Genomic DNA, 17060 nt, shown 5'->3' with positions numbered 1-17060 from the left:
ACATACCATTTCAAATACCCTGTAATTAATGAAGCCCGCCTGTATTTACTAGATATTACATGGAACATACAGTGTACCACTAGTAATCTAACTGGCCTTGGATGTAACTCCAGAATTCTTCCACAATCGCCTTCTGTCCTGCTTCGGGGGCTCCTCGAACTGCCAGATATCTTCGCCCATCTAGACGGGCCTCCCATTCTCCGGGATTTCCATCAACTATGATACCCCCGGCCTCAGTCAGGATGACCCAGGCCGCACAAACATCCCACTCCCAGCATCCCCCCTCCCAGTACAGGTCCATGGTGCCTTCCGCGACAGCGCACATGTTGAGAGCAGCTGATCCCAGACTCCGCATGGAACGCACCATCGCGCCCCCGTCCTCTTTGGCCTGGCCAAGTTTTGTGAAGGTACGAACCTTGGTGTCCCAATTGGGCCCGCTACGATCGGATCCCCATTCAATGCTGATGAGGGCATTGGCCAACCCGGAGAGTGGCTCTACATTCTCACCCTTCAAAGGCAGACGGGTCTTCTGGTTTAGAAATGCGCCTTGACCTCGAATAGCGGAATGCAAGGTCTTGGTGAACGGGTTGTAGACCACACCCACAGCGGGAACTCGCCCCACGGCAAACCCTAGAGAGACACAGGCATAGGGGAAGCTGTGTACAAAGTTCACGGTACCATCAATCGGATCCACGATGAAGGTAGGGGCATCGGTCAATGGCCGACTTGGATCGTAAGTTTCCTCGCCATGAAACCTATGAATGAAAAATGATTAGCGGAACTTTTCTCTTGAGAGATTGTTAGACCTCACTCGTAATCGGGATATTTCTCCTTGAGTGATGTGGATATCATTTTTTCCACTGCTCGATCATATTCCGTGACCAGATCGGCACCTGCAAAGATACCATTAGTACTCTGCTTATATATAGAATGTCGTTCTGTAACAAACTGTTCTTTTTAGATCCGGTGCCGCTGGTTTCCGGCAGAGCATTTGTGATGATGTCGCCGGCCTGGTGAGCCAATGACACTAGAAAGTCATGAATCTCGTTGAGATTAGGGGTAGTCATTGTATAGAAAGGTAATGTAGACAGAGAAGAAATAACTCGATAGAAAGTAGTTGACCTCGGGAAGAAGAGGGGGGAAGAGACGGGTCTCACGCTAAGGAGGTAAAAGATGGAATTGAGGGGCAAATACATTATGCAGTAAAGTGAAATATATTCCAGGTTCAAATTTCTACATAAAATATATACTTATATCTATATGTTTCATAGCATGTAGGTAGTATATATCTTTCTCTATATCTATATGTAGGTAGTATTATGTCTACATCTATATGGATTTATCAAAATGGATAAGAAACCGAACTTTGGGGTCGTTCCTTCCCCCACTTGGAGAAAAAAAAAAGTTGAAAAAAGTCCAAAATCGAACTCTTGTACAAACTTCCCCCCCCCCCCCACCAACAAACCGTTCATATAAACCATGCCTACAGAAGTAGAAGATGTATGTATATACCCTTCTCTATCTTATGTATACTTATGCTGACTTCCATTAGCTTGTGGACTTCCTTCACCATGGCAATTCACAAATCCGCCAAATCGGTACGATTCAATCCTTAATATCTTGACCCTGGCTCATCAGATGTTATTACTTCGACAGCCTGTGAGAATCTTGTCGGATACTCTATCGCCCAACCGAGCCTATTCAAACGGCATCAGTTACTTCCCATCCGGGATCTGAAACTATTGACTCGGGATTACACTGTATGCCACCCCCCCACCAACGCTCGATTCCAGCAACTGATCACACATCCTACCCTTAGCCCATCGCCAAAAATGTATTGACAATCTTAGTCAATCTCTCGGCCGACGAGGAGATCTTGAAGACCCTGGCGGAGGATGACGCATATATCGAGACCCTATTGTGGAAATTGACGGTTCGTGGAAACCCTCCCACTTCCACAGATCAAGAGGGAGAATTCGAACTAAGCACTCAATGCGTCTTTACAGAATATCAAGGACCCAAATGTCGATGAAACTGCCATGCTTCTGGCCAACCTGGTCAAATCCGATCATCTCCAGAAATTACATACGCTGAAGCGCAGGATCCCCCAGGGCGTCTCGACTTCGGAGAATGCCATTGATCAGTTGATGGATTGCTTTGTGAAGGGCGCAGAGGGAGGTCTCAATAAGAACGCCAACTACGATTATTTGTCCTACTTCTTTGCCGATCTGTCCCAGACCGAGCAAGGACGGGCCTATTTCACCACGCGCCAGGACTACGATGGAGTTGTCCCCATCACAAAGCTGACGGTGTTTACGGAACACAAGAGTGACATTCGACGTAAAGGAGTCGCCTCTACTATCAAGAATGTGGCCTTTGACATCGCCTCTCATCCCATGTTGTTCGCCGAAGAGGAGGCCAATTTATTGCCCTACCTGCTCCTGCCCATCGCCGGTCCGGAGGAGTTTCCCGACGATGAAATGGCATTGATGCTACCTGATCTTCAGCTGCTACCGCCGGACAAGCAGCGTGAAAGTGACCCGACCATTCTCACTACCCACCTGGAGACCCTGCTACTATTGACAACCACCCCTGAAGGCCGAGCTCAAATGCGTGCGGTACAGGTCTACTCGTTCATTAGGGAATGTCACCTTAATGTTGAAGATGAGGATGTCCGGGAGGCGTGCGACCGACTCGTGCAGGTGTTGATGCGAGACGAAGAAGGCGAAGGAGCTCAAACCGACGCCGATTTGGAAAAGGCACAGGCTCAGATTGAAGCGCCGCCTGTAGATGAAGAGGAGAAGGTGACTGAACTGTTTTAGAGAATCTTTCCAATGATATCCAATGAATATATAGATGTATATACATGCATGACCTATATATACCTTCATACTATCAAGTACTGCATATGGTCATGTGGACCAAAGTGGGGCCGGATAATTCCTCAACTCGCTTGAAGCTACTGCACGACCTAATCCCAAAGTGACCGTCTATTTCATCATCGCCCCTCTTATGGAGTAACTCAGGGAGAAAAAGAAAGCCCTATCAGTGCGAACCCCACCATCACGACGGCCGATATCCCGCTACAGACGCGGAAGCTATCTTGTCCCAACTCGAGGGGCGAGAGGCTTCCCGCTGAACCGGACCAAGTGGAGGTGAATTGTTGCTGCCATTGTCCTAATTCCAATTCCAATTCCACTTCCAATCCGCATTCTGATTGTAATTCTGGATTGTGCGATAACTGTGATAGGCGTGACAACGATGGAAACTGCGACTCGGACCTTGCCCTTGACTTGGATTCCGACGTGAGCCTCTCCGCTTCCACGTCCATTGCCCAGCGCTTCCGCGCCCTCATGTCGCGTACTCCTCTGATCCGGTCGTCACCCGCCCTGGGATCCACCTCGTATGGTGCCGTACGAACTCCTCATGATTCCGACGAGGCCCATCTGCCAGGGCAGAAGAATGTTCGCAGAGGGCTGAATGGAGGCGGATCGCCGCGAACGAGTCTTGAGAATGGTGCCGCGGGCCCATCGAGAGATGCACAACGGTCCAAACAAAAGCGCTCGCACTCATCGGGCCGAAGAAGCAGTGGCTGGTATAGAGAGACCCACAATCGACGACCCTCATCAGCTACCTCAGACGTGGGCATGGGTGCCGATTCAAAATTCTCATTCGCGACAGGACTAGCGATGCCTGGAAATTCAGTGATGCAGGATACTCCTGTAGCTTCCCCTTATATGACGAGTGATGAGGAAGATGTCGTCGATATCGAGGATGAAGACTCGAAACCTGCCGAGGAGGATCCTCCAGACAACTCTCCGTGAGTTTCACCAGCTCCGTTTCTTGGATGATCAAAGCTAAATCCGCGGCTAATGTAGCTATGCTCAAGTTCGAGCAACGGTCCCGGCGACAGACGACATTACTCTGTCGATCAATAGTAGGATTACCCATGCCGTGATCAGTTTGGATCGAACTAATAGAGATCAATATAGCCCCTCGTATGTGGATTCTCTCGCTGCTCTTCTCACTTACGGGCTCCGCTGCGAATCTCTTCTTCTCCCTTCGGTATCCGAGCGTGGCCATCACCCCAATTATTGCGCTGGTTCTAGTCCATCCATTGGGCAAGTTCTGGGATGTTGTATTGAAACGGACTGATGATCCGCTCGAGGTGTTTGAGAATGGAACTCTCGACCACCGGGAATATCTGGCTGGCGAGATTGATCTCCACAACTACTCGTGGGCCTCCCGAGCTCGACTCTGGCTTGCCCAGGGTCGTTGGAATGAAAAGGAACATGCATGCGTCTACATCAGTAGCAATGTGTCCTTCGGATTTGCCTTTGCAACTGATGTTGGTGCCCATCGTCTTTGCTTCCCAGTGTAATTTCCAGGCTGACATGCAGCTTTAGGTGATTGTTGAGCAACATAAATTTTATAACCAAGAAGTCCCGATTATGTATCAGTTGTTGCTGATCATCTCGACTCAAGTCCTAGGATACGCCTTTGCCGGGCTGACCAGGAGGTTCCTTGTGCGGCCATCTGCGATGATCTGGCCGGGAACTCTCATGTCCACTGCTATGTTTTCCACCATGCACAAGACCGCCAACAAGAAGGCAAATGGATGGAGTATCTCCCGCTACAAGTTCTTCATTCTGGTGTGGGGAGGGGCCTTCCTTTGGTATTTCGTCCCGGGTCTTCTGATGCCTGCCTTGAGCTATTTCAACGTGATTACTTGGTTTTTTCCGAAGAATGTTGTTGTCTCTAATCTTGTAAGTATTCTTCCCCCCTTCCCTCCCCTCTCCTCTCCCTATAATTTGTCGCATTTGCAGGATTGACACTCAGATGTGCTAACAATTCTAGTTTGGAGTGGCCTCTGGTCTTGGGATGTTCCCTGTGACATTTGATTGGGCTCAAATTGCATATATTGGATCGCCTTTACTCACACCCTGGTGGGCTGCGGCGAATATAGTTACCGGCCTGGTGGTCGTCATCTGGATCATTGCCCCTATCTTGTGTAAGTTACGACTCTGTTTCCTTTTGCGATGTACCCTGCTGATGAAAATGTGAAAGACTTTAAAAATGTGCTATTTTCGGCCTTTATGCCGATTCTCTCAGCGGCTGTTTTTGATAATGAGGGTCATCCATACGATGTGAGCCGAATCCTGACTTCGGACTTTGTGTTCGACCAGAAAGCCTACGAGGATTACTCGCCAGTCTATCTCCCCATCACTTATGTGTTGTCCTATGGGGTTCAGTTTGCGGCTCTGACCTCCCTTGTGACCCATACTGTGTGTTGGTATGGCAAGGATATTTGGCAGCAAACTCGTCGGGCATTTGAGGAACGTCGAGACCTTCCAGACCTCGATACATATGAGCCCCTGCAGAGCGAAAACGGCCACTCGCAAACTCGTCACAGCCATGATATCACCAGAGAATCACAAGAGGCTCTTCGGGAGATGCCATTGGGTATGGAGGACGTCCATTGTCGCTTGATGAGGCGTTATAAAGATGCTCCACTCATATGGTACCTCGTTGTCCTTATTACAATGGCCGTCACTGCCATATATACCGTTGAACAGTACGTTGACGAACAACCCGGCTCATGCTTCCTTGCTATCGCAATACTCACATTTTTTGACAGCTATCAAGTCCACCTGCCTTGGTACGGGCTGCTTCTTGCACTAGGCATGACAAGCGTGTTTTTTATCCCGGTTGGCATCATAATGGCTGTAACTAATCAACACAGCAGTCTCTACCTTATCTGCCAGCTCCTCTGTGGTATTGTCTTTCCCGGACGACCCGTTGCAAACATGATCTTTGTGACATACTCCTACATCAGCTCCGCCCAGGGTATTAAATTCTCATCCGATCTCAAGCTCGGCCATTACATGAAAATTCCACCTCGCATTCTGTTTGGTGTGCAAATGGTGGCTACATTGGTGTCTAGCTTAACACAGATTGGTGTGCTGAATTGGATGTTCACCCATATCCCCAAGCTGTGTACTCCCCAGGCCTTGAATGGCTTTAATTGCCCAATCGCTCGAGTGCATTTTAATGGGAGTATTCTGTGGGGTGTGGTGGGCCCGCAACGATTCTTTGGCCCAGACGGCCTGTACCGGCCCCTAGTGTGGGCATTCTTGATTGGTGCCGTGGCCCCATTAGGTGCCTGGGCCCTTGGTCGACGAAGCAAGAAAAGCTTTTGGCGCAAAGTCAACTTCCCCATTCTGTTTGGAAGTCTCAGTTGGATTCCTCCCGCGACAGGGTTGAACTTCTCCACCTGGGCATTGGTATGCTTCATCTTCAACTACGTGATCCGGCGCCGTAAGACGGCCTGGTGGGAGAAATATGCCATGACCCTCTCTGCTGCGTTGGATTCAGGACTCGCATTCGCCGTGGTGATCGTGTTTTTTGCGCTCGTTTACCCAGGTTGGGTTGCTGGATTTCAATGGTGGGGGACAGAGATTTACAAGCAAGGCTGCGACTGGATCGCCTGTCCATATCGACGTCTGGAACCAGGACAGAAGTTTGGTAATTGAATTTTCCTTGTACATTGTGACAAGCATATGAGTAAATGAATGAATGAACAATGTTTAAATCTTGATCTTGACAGGACTACAATATATGCCTTGGTACAATACCCCTGATTCACACTACAACATTGAGGGTCATGAGTGTATTTTTCTATGATATTTATAGAAGCTAGCATTGAAATCAAATCAAATCAAATGTTGACTAAGTTATCTAGTTAATAATAAATAACTATATGTTTTGTCCAGAACAACCACAATGACTAAGCTACCCCGTGACCTTTCATCATCATGGTCAGCCTGAACATTGAACTCCACAGCTTCTTACTTTCTTCTCTTCGGACTATTTAGATTCTCGCCCCATCTCCCTTGCTCGGCTCATGAATATCTCTTTCACTCAAAGAACCTATTCTCACGGTTATATTGGAGAGCATCATGTCCACGCCGACCAACCCCTCGAATGGGCGCACACCGACGGCGCCTCATGGAGCTCCTCCCATGAGAATCCGTCGCCCCAAAGCCGCCGACCCGTTACGTCGTCCAAAGAGAAGACCAGTGAGACCAGCGGGAGCTATTCCACCAGTTACTTCAGCCATCAAGACTCTTCCCTCACGCCCCATGATCTCCAGCGCCCAGCCGCCATCGCAGCCAGTGGAGCGGCCCCGAATCGCCCCTGTGGGAGATGACCACTCCGTGAATGGATTTAGTGGCCCTCTCCTATCCGACAGATATGTCGACTACCCGGTGGTCACGACAAAGCGAGCCTTGCGCGAGGGACTGAAGAACCACATCGCTCGCTTTGCCGCCAAGCGGGTTGTCGACCCACGCGATGAGTCCCAGTTTACGCGCCCAGTGAGGCTGCAGCGCAGAGACCCGCGTTCTCGAAACCAGGACCACAATGCGGAAAGAATGGTGGGACCAGATGGACAACAACTTGATGAAGCAGAGCGAGAGGCGCTTGACGCGAGGAGAGCTGCGCGAGAGAAAGAGCGTGCTGAGAATCTCGCCCAAATCGCTCCGTCAGTCGGATCAACCGCGAAGCGACCAAATGCCCCGAAGCAGAAAACTCAACAAGTCTTCAAGTCCGATATGACCCCGGATGAGATTGCGAGAGCTCGGATCAAATATGAAGAGGCGCTACCCTGGCACCTTGAGGACTTCGACAATCGTAATATCTGGGTCGGTAACTACGAAGCTGCTCTATCAGAAACCCACGCAGTGTTTGTCCTCGACAATGGCAAGATGCGCATGATGCCTGCGGAAAAGTGGTACAAATTCAGCGCGAAGAGTCATTTCAAGACTTTGACAATTGAGGAGGCAGAGAAGTTCATGGCGAAGCGAGTGAAAGACCCGCGTTGGTTCATGGAGAAACAACAAGAGGTGGCGCAGCAAAAGGAGTTGGAACAGTTTGCCAAGTCACGGAAAGTTTACGCCGGAAAGCAAGGCGTTCTGGCTGGACGAGAGGGCTTGGAAGCCAGTGAGATGGACTTTGAGGAAGACCGGTTTGCAGACGACGAGGAACATGACGACCTCTTTAATGAGCAGGATGAAGACACCAAGGCGGCTGAAAAAAGGATTAAGGACGATCAGCTCAAGGCGAACGTCTTTGACCTGAAGGAAGAAAAGGACTACGAGGAAGAAGAACAACGCGAAAAGCGAGAACGCGAGGCTCGCCACAAACTTGGAAAGAAGATGCGCAAAGCTCTGAAGAAGAGAGAGAGGAACTTTGATTACAGTAGTGGTTCAGACGCGAACCCATACAGTGATGAGGAGGTAAGACTTCTTTCGTCTACTTCTTTTACCAAAGGCTTTCAAGACTTACTGGTTGCTTCTAGAGTTCCGACGACAGTGAAACCGAACGGTTGAAAGAGGAGGAACGGAAAGCCGAAGAGGAAAAGAACCAGAAGGAATCAGCTGCGTCTTCAACCAAAGGTGCCACTACGCCGTCCGGCCGCCCAAAGCATACCGACCCCCTTAAGAAGTCCACCGCATCTCGGAAGCGACTGGGCTCACCCGGTGCCTCAGATGCAAGTGGCACTGACACTTCACGGAAGAAGGCTAAGAACAAGCATTCATCCGCTCACCAAACACCCCAGCCCACCTCAAGGCCAATTTCGCCATCTGGAGTGCAAGTAGGTAGAATCCAAACACTTGTTGGAATGAGAACCGCGATTAACCATGATTATCTTCATCAGGCTGGCAAGAAACGAGTTCGCAATATTCCACTAGGCTCCGGGTCTGGCAGTGACGTTGAAGCTGCAGGATCTGGTGCCGAGATGAGCGAGAGTGGAAAGTCCAAGAAGTTGAAGCTGAACCCGCCCTCTGGTGGCTCTCGAGGAGGTACGCCCCAAGGATCCCGGGCAGCCAGTCCTGTTGCCGGCAGTCAAAGCTTTTCTGGAAGCCGTGCAAGCAGTCCCGACGGAGTTCGAGGCAAGTCATTATCCATTCATCTAATTGATCTAAGTATGCTGACTTTACTGGGACAAAACAGGCCAGGGACGTGTATCGACGCCTGGACCACTTGGAAACATATCCTTCCCAACACCCGCAGAGATTCATGCCGCCATCCCAGCCAGTGGCATTACCACCGTTGAGCTTCTGAGGATTTTCCGTCCTCGTATTGGCGAATCCAAGGAGATTCACCGCCGTTTCATTGGAATCGTTAAAGATGTCAGTGTCTACGGTAAAGAAGATCGATTGCTTCGACCTGGTCCCTGGAAGGGGGCGTAAGGTGTGGAATGGGGTTGGGTTGGGGAGTTCGCTACATTCGAGGCACACCAAGTGTATCAAAACAAGTCTCATATTTAGCGCTGCAGAAAGATTTTATTTGAGCAGAATCATTTGCTTCTCAAGTCAATGATTGAATGAACATATATTACTGGTGGTAAATATTTTCATGTACCCCGGGATAATTCAAATTTAAAGAAACGGAAATGGAATAAATAGTTTATGAAAAATGAAAGACTCATATACATGCAATTAGAACAACTCCGCCAAGATTCGAGACATATCACATCAACGACCAAGACAAAACAAGGTCTTTCTATCACGAAAACAATGAACACATTAGGACGAGAAGGGGAATCACAAGATACATCATTAAGCCGCACGGGTAGTGGTCTCGGTGCCTTCTTCGTACTTCTCCCAGTTGGCCAGGATGGCGGCAATACGGGGAGAGTTGGTCAGGCGGTACACATCCTCGAAGTACTCCTTGGTGATCTCGAAGGGACGGGCAGTGACGTTGGGGATGTACTTGCCAACCAACTTGCTAGGATCAATGGTGGTCTTGTTAATTTTCTTGAGCAAGAAGGACCGGAAGGGCTTGACACCAGAGCGCAAGAAGGTACTGTGGAAGGGCACATCAATACCCTTGAGCGGGATGGTGGCAAAACCACGCTCCAGTTGAATGGGTCGAGGCTTGGCCTCGGTCTGCTTGACACATTCTTGGATGATGCTAACCAGATGATCCTTGACATCCTCGAGGGACATGCTCTCCATCAAAGCGGGGATGTCAATGTTCTGGGCCTTGAGGAAGTTGAGAAGGTTGGTGAGACAGTCGAGAGCGCGAAGCTATACAGAAATTGATTAGTATCCAAAGACCGAAATTACCCGAATATAGGGGAAAGAACTTACATCACCAGCGGCCACATACTGCATGTTGGCCACGTTGTAGTTGACAATCTCCAGCAACCAACCAGTTGCCTCGGAGATGTTCTCCACAACATACTGCAGCGCCTGTTCGTTGAAGGTCTTGGAGATACGGCTAGGGTTGACAGCGCACATAGAATAGTTTGAACGACCCTGCTCGTCACGCTCGACAGCGACCTGCATGGTCAGACCACGGTAGAAGACAACGGATACCAAGCTTTCAATAGGCATGACATCTGCGAGAGCAGCCAGGGCCGAGTATTCACCAAGGGAGTGACCAGCGAAGCTGCTGTCACGCTGAACCAGACCCTTGGAGCGCATATCCTCAAAGCTAGCTTTCTCCATCAAGGTGAGTGCGGGCTGGGTGAACTGGGTGGCAGACAGCAGACCAGTAGGGGACCGGTAAGTGTACGAATCGGTGGTCTCGTCAATGCCCTTGAAGATCTTCTCGGACTTGATGGAACCATCGGCGTTCACGGTCTCGAAAGTCATCGCCATGTAGTTTTGACGGATGGCCTTACCGCGAGGACCACCAAAGTAGACGGTCAACTCCTTGGGGTTGTTCTTGACAATGTCAATGATAGACAGACCGTAGTTCTCAATGAAGTGACGGTCGGCGCGGTCCCAGACCTCCTTAGCCACGGGGCTGCTAGCATAGAGCTCCATACCCATACCCTGCTCCTGAGAGCCCTGGCCGGTGAAGACATACGAGGTGACGGGTTGCTCGACCTCGGCCTCACCCAGGAGAACCTTGTCCTCGGTCTCCTTGTTGCTGGCCTCAACCTTGATGATCTTACGACCAGCAATCATACCGACGTGCTGAAGCTTGACAGTGATCATATCGTTGGGCAGGACCATGCCGACCAAGGACACGTGGAAACCACGGACACGACCAATGTTGTTTTCAGCAGCCCAGGTCTCCACGAAGCTGCGCACGGCAGCACTGCTGTACATGCCATGGGTAATGGTACCGGGCAGGTTGGCGTAGCTGGAGAACACACGGGAGACGTGGATGGGGTTGTAGTCACCGGAGACACGGGCGTAGGTCTCGTTAGATGCCGGAGCGCGCAGCTCCAGGAGAGTCTTGCCGCTAAGCGGGATAGGGTTCTCAAAGTAGACTGGCTGCTCGATCGAAGTACCGTTACGCTGGAGGTAGTCAATCACGGGGTTACCGTGAGAGGTGCCCGCCTCATAGTCCACAGATGCCACTTGGATAACCTCCTTGGTAGGCAACTCCAACAGGACCTGACCAATGGTCTGGACGTTGCTGAATATAGTCTGGTTCTTGAAGCGAATCAGACTTTGCAGACGGAAAGTCAGGGTCTGGCCCAAGAGCTCAATTTCATTCTCATCCATACGGAACCACTCCTTGGAGCGCAAGATAGCGACATCGCGGCTGGTAGCCAGGTGGACCTGCATGGGAACCTCGTCCTTGCGCTGGAAGGTGTTCTCAAAGTCCGAGTACGCACCACGGTACAAGAACTGGCTAGTGACGTGCATAATAGCCTTGCCCTCACGCTTGATGGTACCACAAACCTCTACCATCTTGCCAGATTCCTGGTTGATCACGGCATTGATCTGGGCAGTGGTGTCGAGGACATCACCAACCTTCAGGGGCTCAGCGCCAGGAACCATTTTGAACCCGTTGGACAGATGGACCAGCTTCAGCAGGTCTCCATCGATGGTGCGGGGGAAGATAGGCTTGGTGATGGCCTTCCAGCCAGCCACGATGGCGAAGTCCATAGGCGCGTAGACCTCCTTGCCGGGACGGTCAACAAAGGCTTCACCGGTGTTACCGACAGCGTGGACAAAGTCAGCGACGGCCTGAGAAGTGATGGTCTCGCGACCACCGCTGAAGGTTGCGGTGGTGGGAGTGTCGAAAGGAACATCCTTGTTACCAAACCAGACACGGTAGTAGAACTCCTTGATGCGGTCATTACGATCTCCCATAACCTCGCGCAGGGGGGCGTATCCGGTCTCCGGGTGGTAAGTGAAAAGGAAGGTCAGAGGGACAACACCACCCTCGGCAGTGCGGCCTTCAAACAGAGTCAGGCTGACCTGACCGTTCTCGTTAATCTTGGCCTCGACAGTCTTCACAAGCTTGCCAGACTGGTAAGGCTCGCGGACACTGATGACCGACTTGGCAGGGTCATTGGGGTTGGTGATTTCCACAAAGAGACCGGGGGTGGGTGCCACAATCCGCTTTAAGGGGTTGGTCTGGAAACGATGACCCTGGACGAAAACATCGGCCATGAACAAGGCATGACGCCAGGAATAGGAATCACCGGCCAGCAGACGGAGCCAACGGTCCGAATCGGGCAAATCAGCAGGGGAGGATGAAAGACGGAAGCTGGTCTTGGTGGCCTCTTCAGAGACAGTCAGACCCTCCAGCTCAGATTCATCTTCGACGCTGACCAGATTACCACCGAAGTATTCGATGACAGGAATCTTGCTCTTGTCACCGCCGTACACATCGCGGAGCAGACCGGCAATGTGACCGTTGTGAACACCATCGAGGATATCCTTGACGGGCTCATCGATGACGTTAGAGAAGCGAGCAGCCATAGGGCCCTGAAGGATACAAGTACGACCAACATCCTGATCGACGACAGCCTCCAGGTCCTCGCTCTGCCACAGGGAGTCCTTCTTGAAGAAGTACTCGAAGTTCTCATCGAGCGAGGGAACGAAGGGAACAGGCTTCTGTCCACGACGCTGGCACAGCAGCAGGAAGTGCTGAACATCTTGCGCGTTGATCAGCTGGGCAGCAGCTTCGGGGTATGCTGCCAGGATATTGTCTACCGCGGGGTAGGGGGTGTTCAGCTCGGAGTAGTTTTGGAGCAGCGAGGCCTGTCCTTCAGCAGTGGTGAATCGCTCCTCCACACGGCGGAGGAAGTCACCAGTGAGACGCTTGAGGGAATCATCAATCCATCGGGACTCGTGCTTAACGTACATCAGGTCCACCATGCGGTGAGCCACCTCAGCGTAGGTCATGTCCTCCAGGTCGACAGTCTCGCCGGCGGCATTGCGACCAAACCACACCTTGTGGAAGTCATCATTGAGCTTCTTGATGATGTAGTTGCGCTGCTTCTTGAGCTCAGGAACTCGCTTGGCCTTGTCGAGCTTGAAAATCTTCTGGTCCATCTCCTGCCAGAACAAGACACCACGGGTGGCCAGTTTGTGGATCGGCTCACCCATTTCCGACAGGACGGTGATCACACCACCGGTGGCTTGCTTATAGGTCTTCTCCCACTCCGAGTCGTCGACGCCAGGAGCATCGGCAATGGCCTTCTTCGCGTTCTTGGAAGTGTGGGCTTCCTTGGAGATCATCATGCGGCTACCAAACAGACATCCGTCGAAGGGCATGGGAGGGTAGCCGAATTTGGCGGACCAGGTACCAGACAGGTAGGGGTAGGTATCCTCGGCGCCACCGAAACCACTACCAGCAACAATGACGATGTTGCTTTGCTTACGGAGCCGGCTGTACATCTGGAGAATCGGCTGGTGGAAGTCCTCGAAGGAATGGTGGCCACCGCCACGGCCACCAGTCCACTGCATGATGATGGGGAATTTGGGATTAGCCTTGGCAATGTTGATCACCTGCTGGATAGCGTCCACCGAGCCAGGCTTGAAGGCGATGTGCTTGATACCAAGAGTCTCAATATATTCATTGGCAACCTCAATGGAAGGCACACCAGCACCAATGGCCAGACCCTCCACAGGCACGCCGTCGGCACGCAGACGGCCGATCAGGGGAATCTGCCAGGCCATGGCGCGGGGGTTGACGTAGATCAGGTTGATGGTGATACCACGGCCGGGAGGAATGACCTTTTCGATCTTAGTGATGGCCTCAGTCATGGTCTTAGCGTTGTAGTAACCACCACCGGCCAGCTCGACGTGGTAGCCAGCATTCATTGTAGCGGCCACAAAGTCCCACGGGACAGTGGTGGGAGTCATACCAGCCACCATAACCGGAGGAATGCCCAGCAGGCGACTCATCTTGGTGTCGACATAGGTCTGACCGGTGGAGGTCTGCACGAGACGGGGCCCGTGTTCCTTGACCCAGTCCACAGCATACTTCACCGAGTGTTCATCACGATCGAAAAGCTCCGGTTTGTAGCCTACCTCGGCGTTTGTGCCGTCCATCTCACCGGCGAGGATGACACGAACACCGGTACCGTCCTTGTTGCGGTTGGTCAGGACACCCAGGCCAGAGATACCGCCAGGGCCAAAGTCCACAATGTGGGTGGCACCGGGGAAGACGGTGGCTTGCTCCCAGTTAACTGCATCGTGGGTGATCATGCGGACCAGGGAGGGCACGGCACTCTTATCACCCAGCAGGCGCAGGTCCTCGCCGGTCTTCGTGTTGAAAACGGGGATGACCAGAGAGCTGGCGGGGATGTCAATTTCCTCCAGATCTTCCAGGATCCGGTCATAGGCGGAGGTGAGGTACTGGCTGTGGAAGGGAGCGGTGATGGGTAGGAAGCGGTTGACGAAGCGAACCTTGCGCTGGGTGAACGGAACACGGTTCTGGTCCAGGCCAGTAGGAGCCTTGACCTTGCGAAGACGCAGGTTAAGACCGTAGAGAGAAATTGGGGGACCGGTCACCACGAAGTTACGGGCACTGTTGACCAAAGAGATGGCAATGTGGCGATCCTCGGGCAAGTGCTGGTTAGTGGCATCAATGTGCTCCTGGACAGCAGCCCGTGAGAGATCCCGAATGGACAACATCGGGGTGGGAGAACCCTCACCATTCTCAATTGAGTCCTGGAGCACTGAGGGGGCCAGAGAGGTGCGAGGGTAAGCCTGCTGGCTTCGCAGACCAATCCAGAACAGCATGGTCAAGGCATTCTTCGCCGCCTGGGCAAACGACTCCCAGCTGGTGGCTGTGGCAATGGCCGCAGCGGTCACCACACCCTGTGAGTGACCGGTAGTTCCCCGAATACGCTCGAGGAGGTCACCGGGCTGGCGGCCCAGAACCTTACAGGTCACCATGTAGTGGGCAAGCTGGACCAACCCAATCAAAGGCAGGCTGACGGGAGCCGAGACCAGGTAATCAATATCGGGCTGGGAGTCCCGATCCTCGAGCCATTGGATGATATCTAGACCCTTGGGGTAGAGCTTGGTGGCCTCCGGTTCCCGCGAGAGGGTTTGCAAAAGCTCAGCCGAAGAGGTGATCAACTCCTCCACAAAGGAGGGGTAGGTAGTGTAAATGGCCCTCAGCTCGTCAAAGTACTCCTCAATGTTGCCCTGACCACCAAAGACCGTGTAGATACCAGCAGCATCCTCGGAAGCCGCCCGGAAGAGGGCCGAGTCATAGGGCTTGGTGGGCCGGCCAGCGGCAGCCCGTCCGGCGTAGTAGGCCTCCACGACCAGGTTCTTCTTCGCGACAATCCCGGGAAGGGCAGCAGCAACGGCGTGAACATCGTTGCCCCGCATGAAAGCCCGCTCAAACTCATTCAGAATGAGCTTCAGAACCTCCAAGTAGCTGCCCTGAGCATCATCCTCACCTTCTTCCACCTCGTGGGACACATGTCCGATATAACGAGCCACAAGCTCAGCCACCGAGGAAGGCTCATCATCCAGGGCCAATTCATCTGTGGGCTCGGGTAAGGAGGCTGTGAAGCTGTCTTTCAGCTGCGAGGCATGGAAATGAAGGGAGGTCGGAACGAGGAGCGAAAATTCGAGGGAGCCATGTGAGAGGATAAGAGGACGCAGCGATTGAGAAGATCGAGGGGTGTTGATACCGGTCTGAGGACCGGTTGATGTGCCGTACATGATGAAGTTTCTCGGGGGAGGTTTTCTCTCTCTCTTTCTCCTCCTTTACTTTAGGGAGGTGTTGTTGATCAATTCCCAGAGACCCGACGGAACTCACAGACAATAGAAAGATTCTATTACCACGAGTGTATAAGCTTGTGTTCTTGAGTTTTTTGAGGCCAGCAGAAAGAAGAAAAATCCAGAAAACACCGGAGTGGAAGAACTTACAAGTCCTCAAGGTTAGGAAGATCCAAAGAAATTGGAGAGATTAAATTATTAAAATGCAAATCCCAAATGATATCAAAAAGAAAGAAGAAAAAGAAATTGAGGTTTTGCGGGGAGGAAGAGGAATGGAGGTAGAAATGGAGTAGGGGGGGGGGGGAGGGGAGGAAGAATTGAGGGGAAAGAGAGAACTTTTGGTTTAAAGAACTCGTGATCGTGATGATTGTTCCTTCCCAAGTAATCAATCCTTTTCTGTTCTGTTCTTTCCTAAAGAAAAAAAAGATTTTTCTTTTGGTTTTTGGCTGTTGAATTGAATTCGACCCGAAACAGTTTAGGGCGGTGAGTGATTCCCAATCGGTGTTCAACAGTGAAATTGATTATTTCGTCTTAACTCTTCGGCCGGAATTGTGTAAGTATTTACTGTATTATTGGAAATTCATATAATTCCAATGGTTCAAGTGGTCCTCAGCTCCCCTAGTGGATCCTCCATCGTATCCATTATTCATCTTTGACTGGCTCAACTGCAGCTAGTATTGGGGAAACTTTCCCTCAGTAATGGGTTGTTGGGAGCTTCGACTCCATTCCAACCTTGTTGATTGGCCAGCTCATGTTATCTAATCATGTCAGGTACCGATCCGGCTCGACTATAGCAGTGAGCCCCAACAAGTAAAGTAACCAACTCAACTGCCCATCCCTTCCATCCGGTTGAAATGATTGGGGTCACTTAAATCCCCAAACACCCAAAAAAAACCTATATACCAGAGTTTACAGAGTACATAGTATTACAATAATCTATAGGATCTCTAATTTTTGTGGTATTGAAAATACTCAAAAACCTTACAGATAATGGTGAAAAGGTTGAAAAGGTTGAAGATGTCCTATTGCAAAATTACATAAATTACATCAATTACA

General features: G+C 51.3%; 4 protein-coding genes across 4 annotated transcripts; 2 read left to right on the top strand and 2 right to left on the bottom strand.

Moving 5' to 3' along the window:
• Window positions 1-79: 79 nt before the first annotated feature.
• Window positions 80-1067, bottom strand: N7520_002556 (inositol monophosphatase family protein; the record flags this gene model as incomplete). The annotated part of the gene is made up of 3 exons (XM_057136491.1): window positions 80-755; window positions 812-893; window positions 950-1067. The coding sequence occupies 3 exons, from the start codon at window positions 1065-1067 to the stop codon at window positions 80-82; spliced, it is 876 nt and encodes a 291-aa protein (XP_056999177.1).
• A 412-nt stretch (window positions 1068-1479) lies between these two features.
• Window positions 1480-6533, top strand: N7520_002555 (Oligopeptide transporter OPT superfamily; the record flags this gene model as incomplete). Its single annotated transcript, XM_057136490.1, has 12 exons — window positions 1480-1500; window positions 1553-1598; window positions 1657-1760; window positions 1820-1933; window positions 2007-2815; window positions 3251-3820; window positions 3879-3937; window positions 3993-4348; window positions 4407-4766; window positions 4858-5011; window positions 5068-5659; window positions 5744-6533. 12 exons carry the CDS (start codon window positions 1480-1482, stop codon window positions 6531-6533), a joined length of 3975 nt encoding a protein of 1324 aa, XP_056999176.1.
• A 426-nt stretch (window positions 6534-6959) lies between these two features.
• Window positions 6960-9254, top strand: N7520_002554 (transcription factor IIF subunit TFG1; the record flags this gene model as incomplete). The annotated part of the gene is made up of 3 exons (XM_057136489.1): window positions 6960-8297; window positions 8360-8864; window positions 9016-9254. The coding sequence occupies 3 exons, from the start codon at window positions 6960-6962 to the stop codon at window positions 9252-9254; spliced, it is 2082 nt and encodes a 693-aa protein (XP_056999175.1).
• A 369-nt stretch (window positions 9255-9623) lies between these two features.
• On the bottom strand, window positions 9624-15947 carry N7520_002553 (tetrafunctional fatty acid synthase subunit FAS1; the record flags this gene model as incomplete). Its single annotated transcript, XM_057136488.1, has 2 exons — window positions 9624-10094; window positions 10158-15947. 2 exons carry the CDS (start codon window positions 15945-15947, stop codon window positions 9624-9626), a joined length of 6261 nt encoding a protein of 2086 aa, XP_056999174.1.
• Between the last annotated feature and the right edge of the window lie 1113 nt (window positions 15948-17060).

Source organism: Penicillium odoratum (genome assembly GCF_028828045.1).
Source record: "Penicillium odoratum strain IBT 22623 chromosome Unknown utg000002l_segment0_segment0, whole genome shotgun sequence".
NCBI lineage: Eukaryota > Fungi > Ascomycota > Eurotiomycetes > Eurotiales > Aspergillaceae > Penicillium > Penicillium odoratum.
The sequence above is the reverse complement of the archived record's forward strand: the minus strand, read 5'-3'. Positions and strand labels throughout refer to the sequence as shown.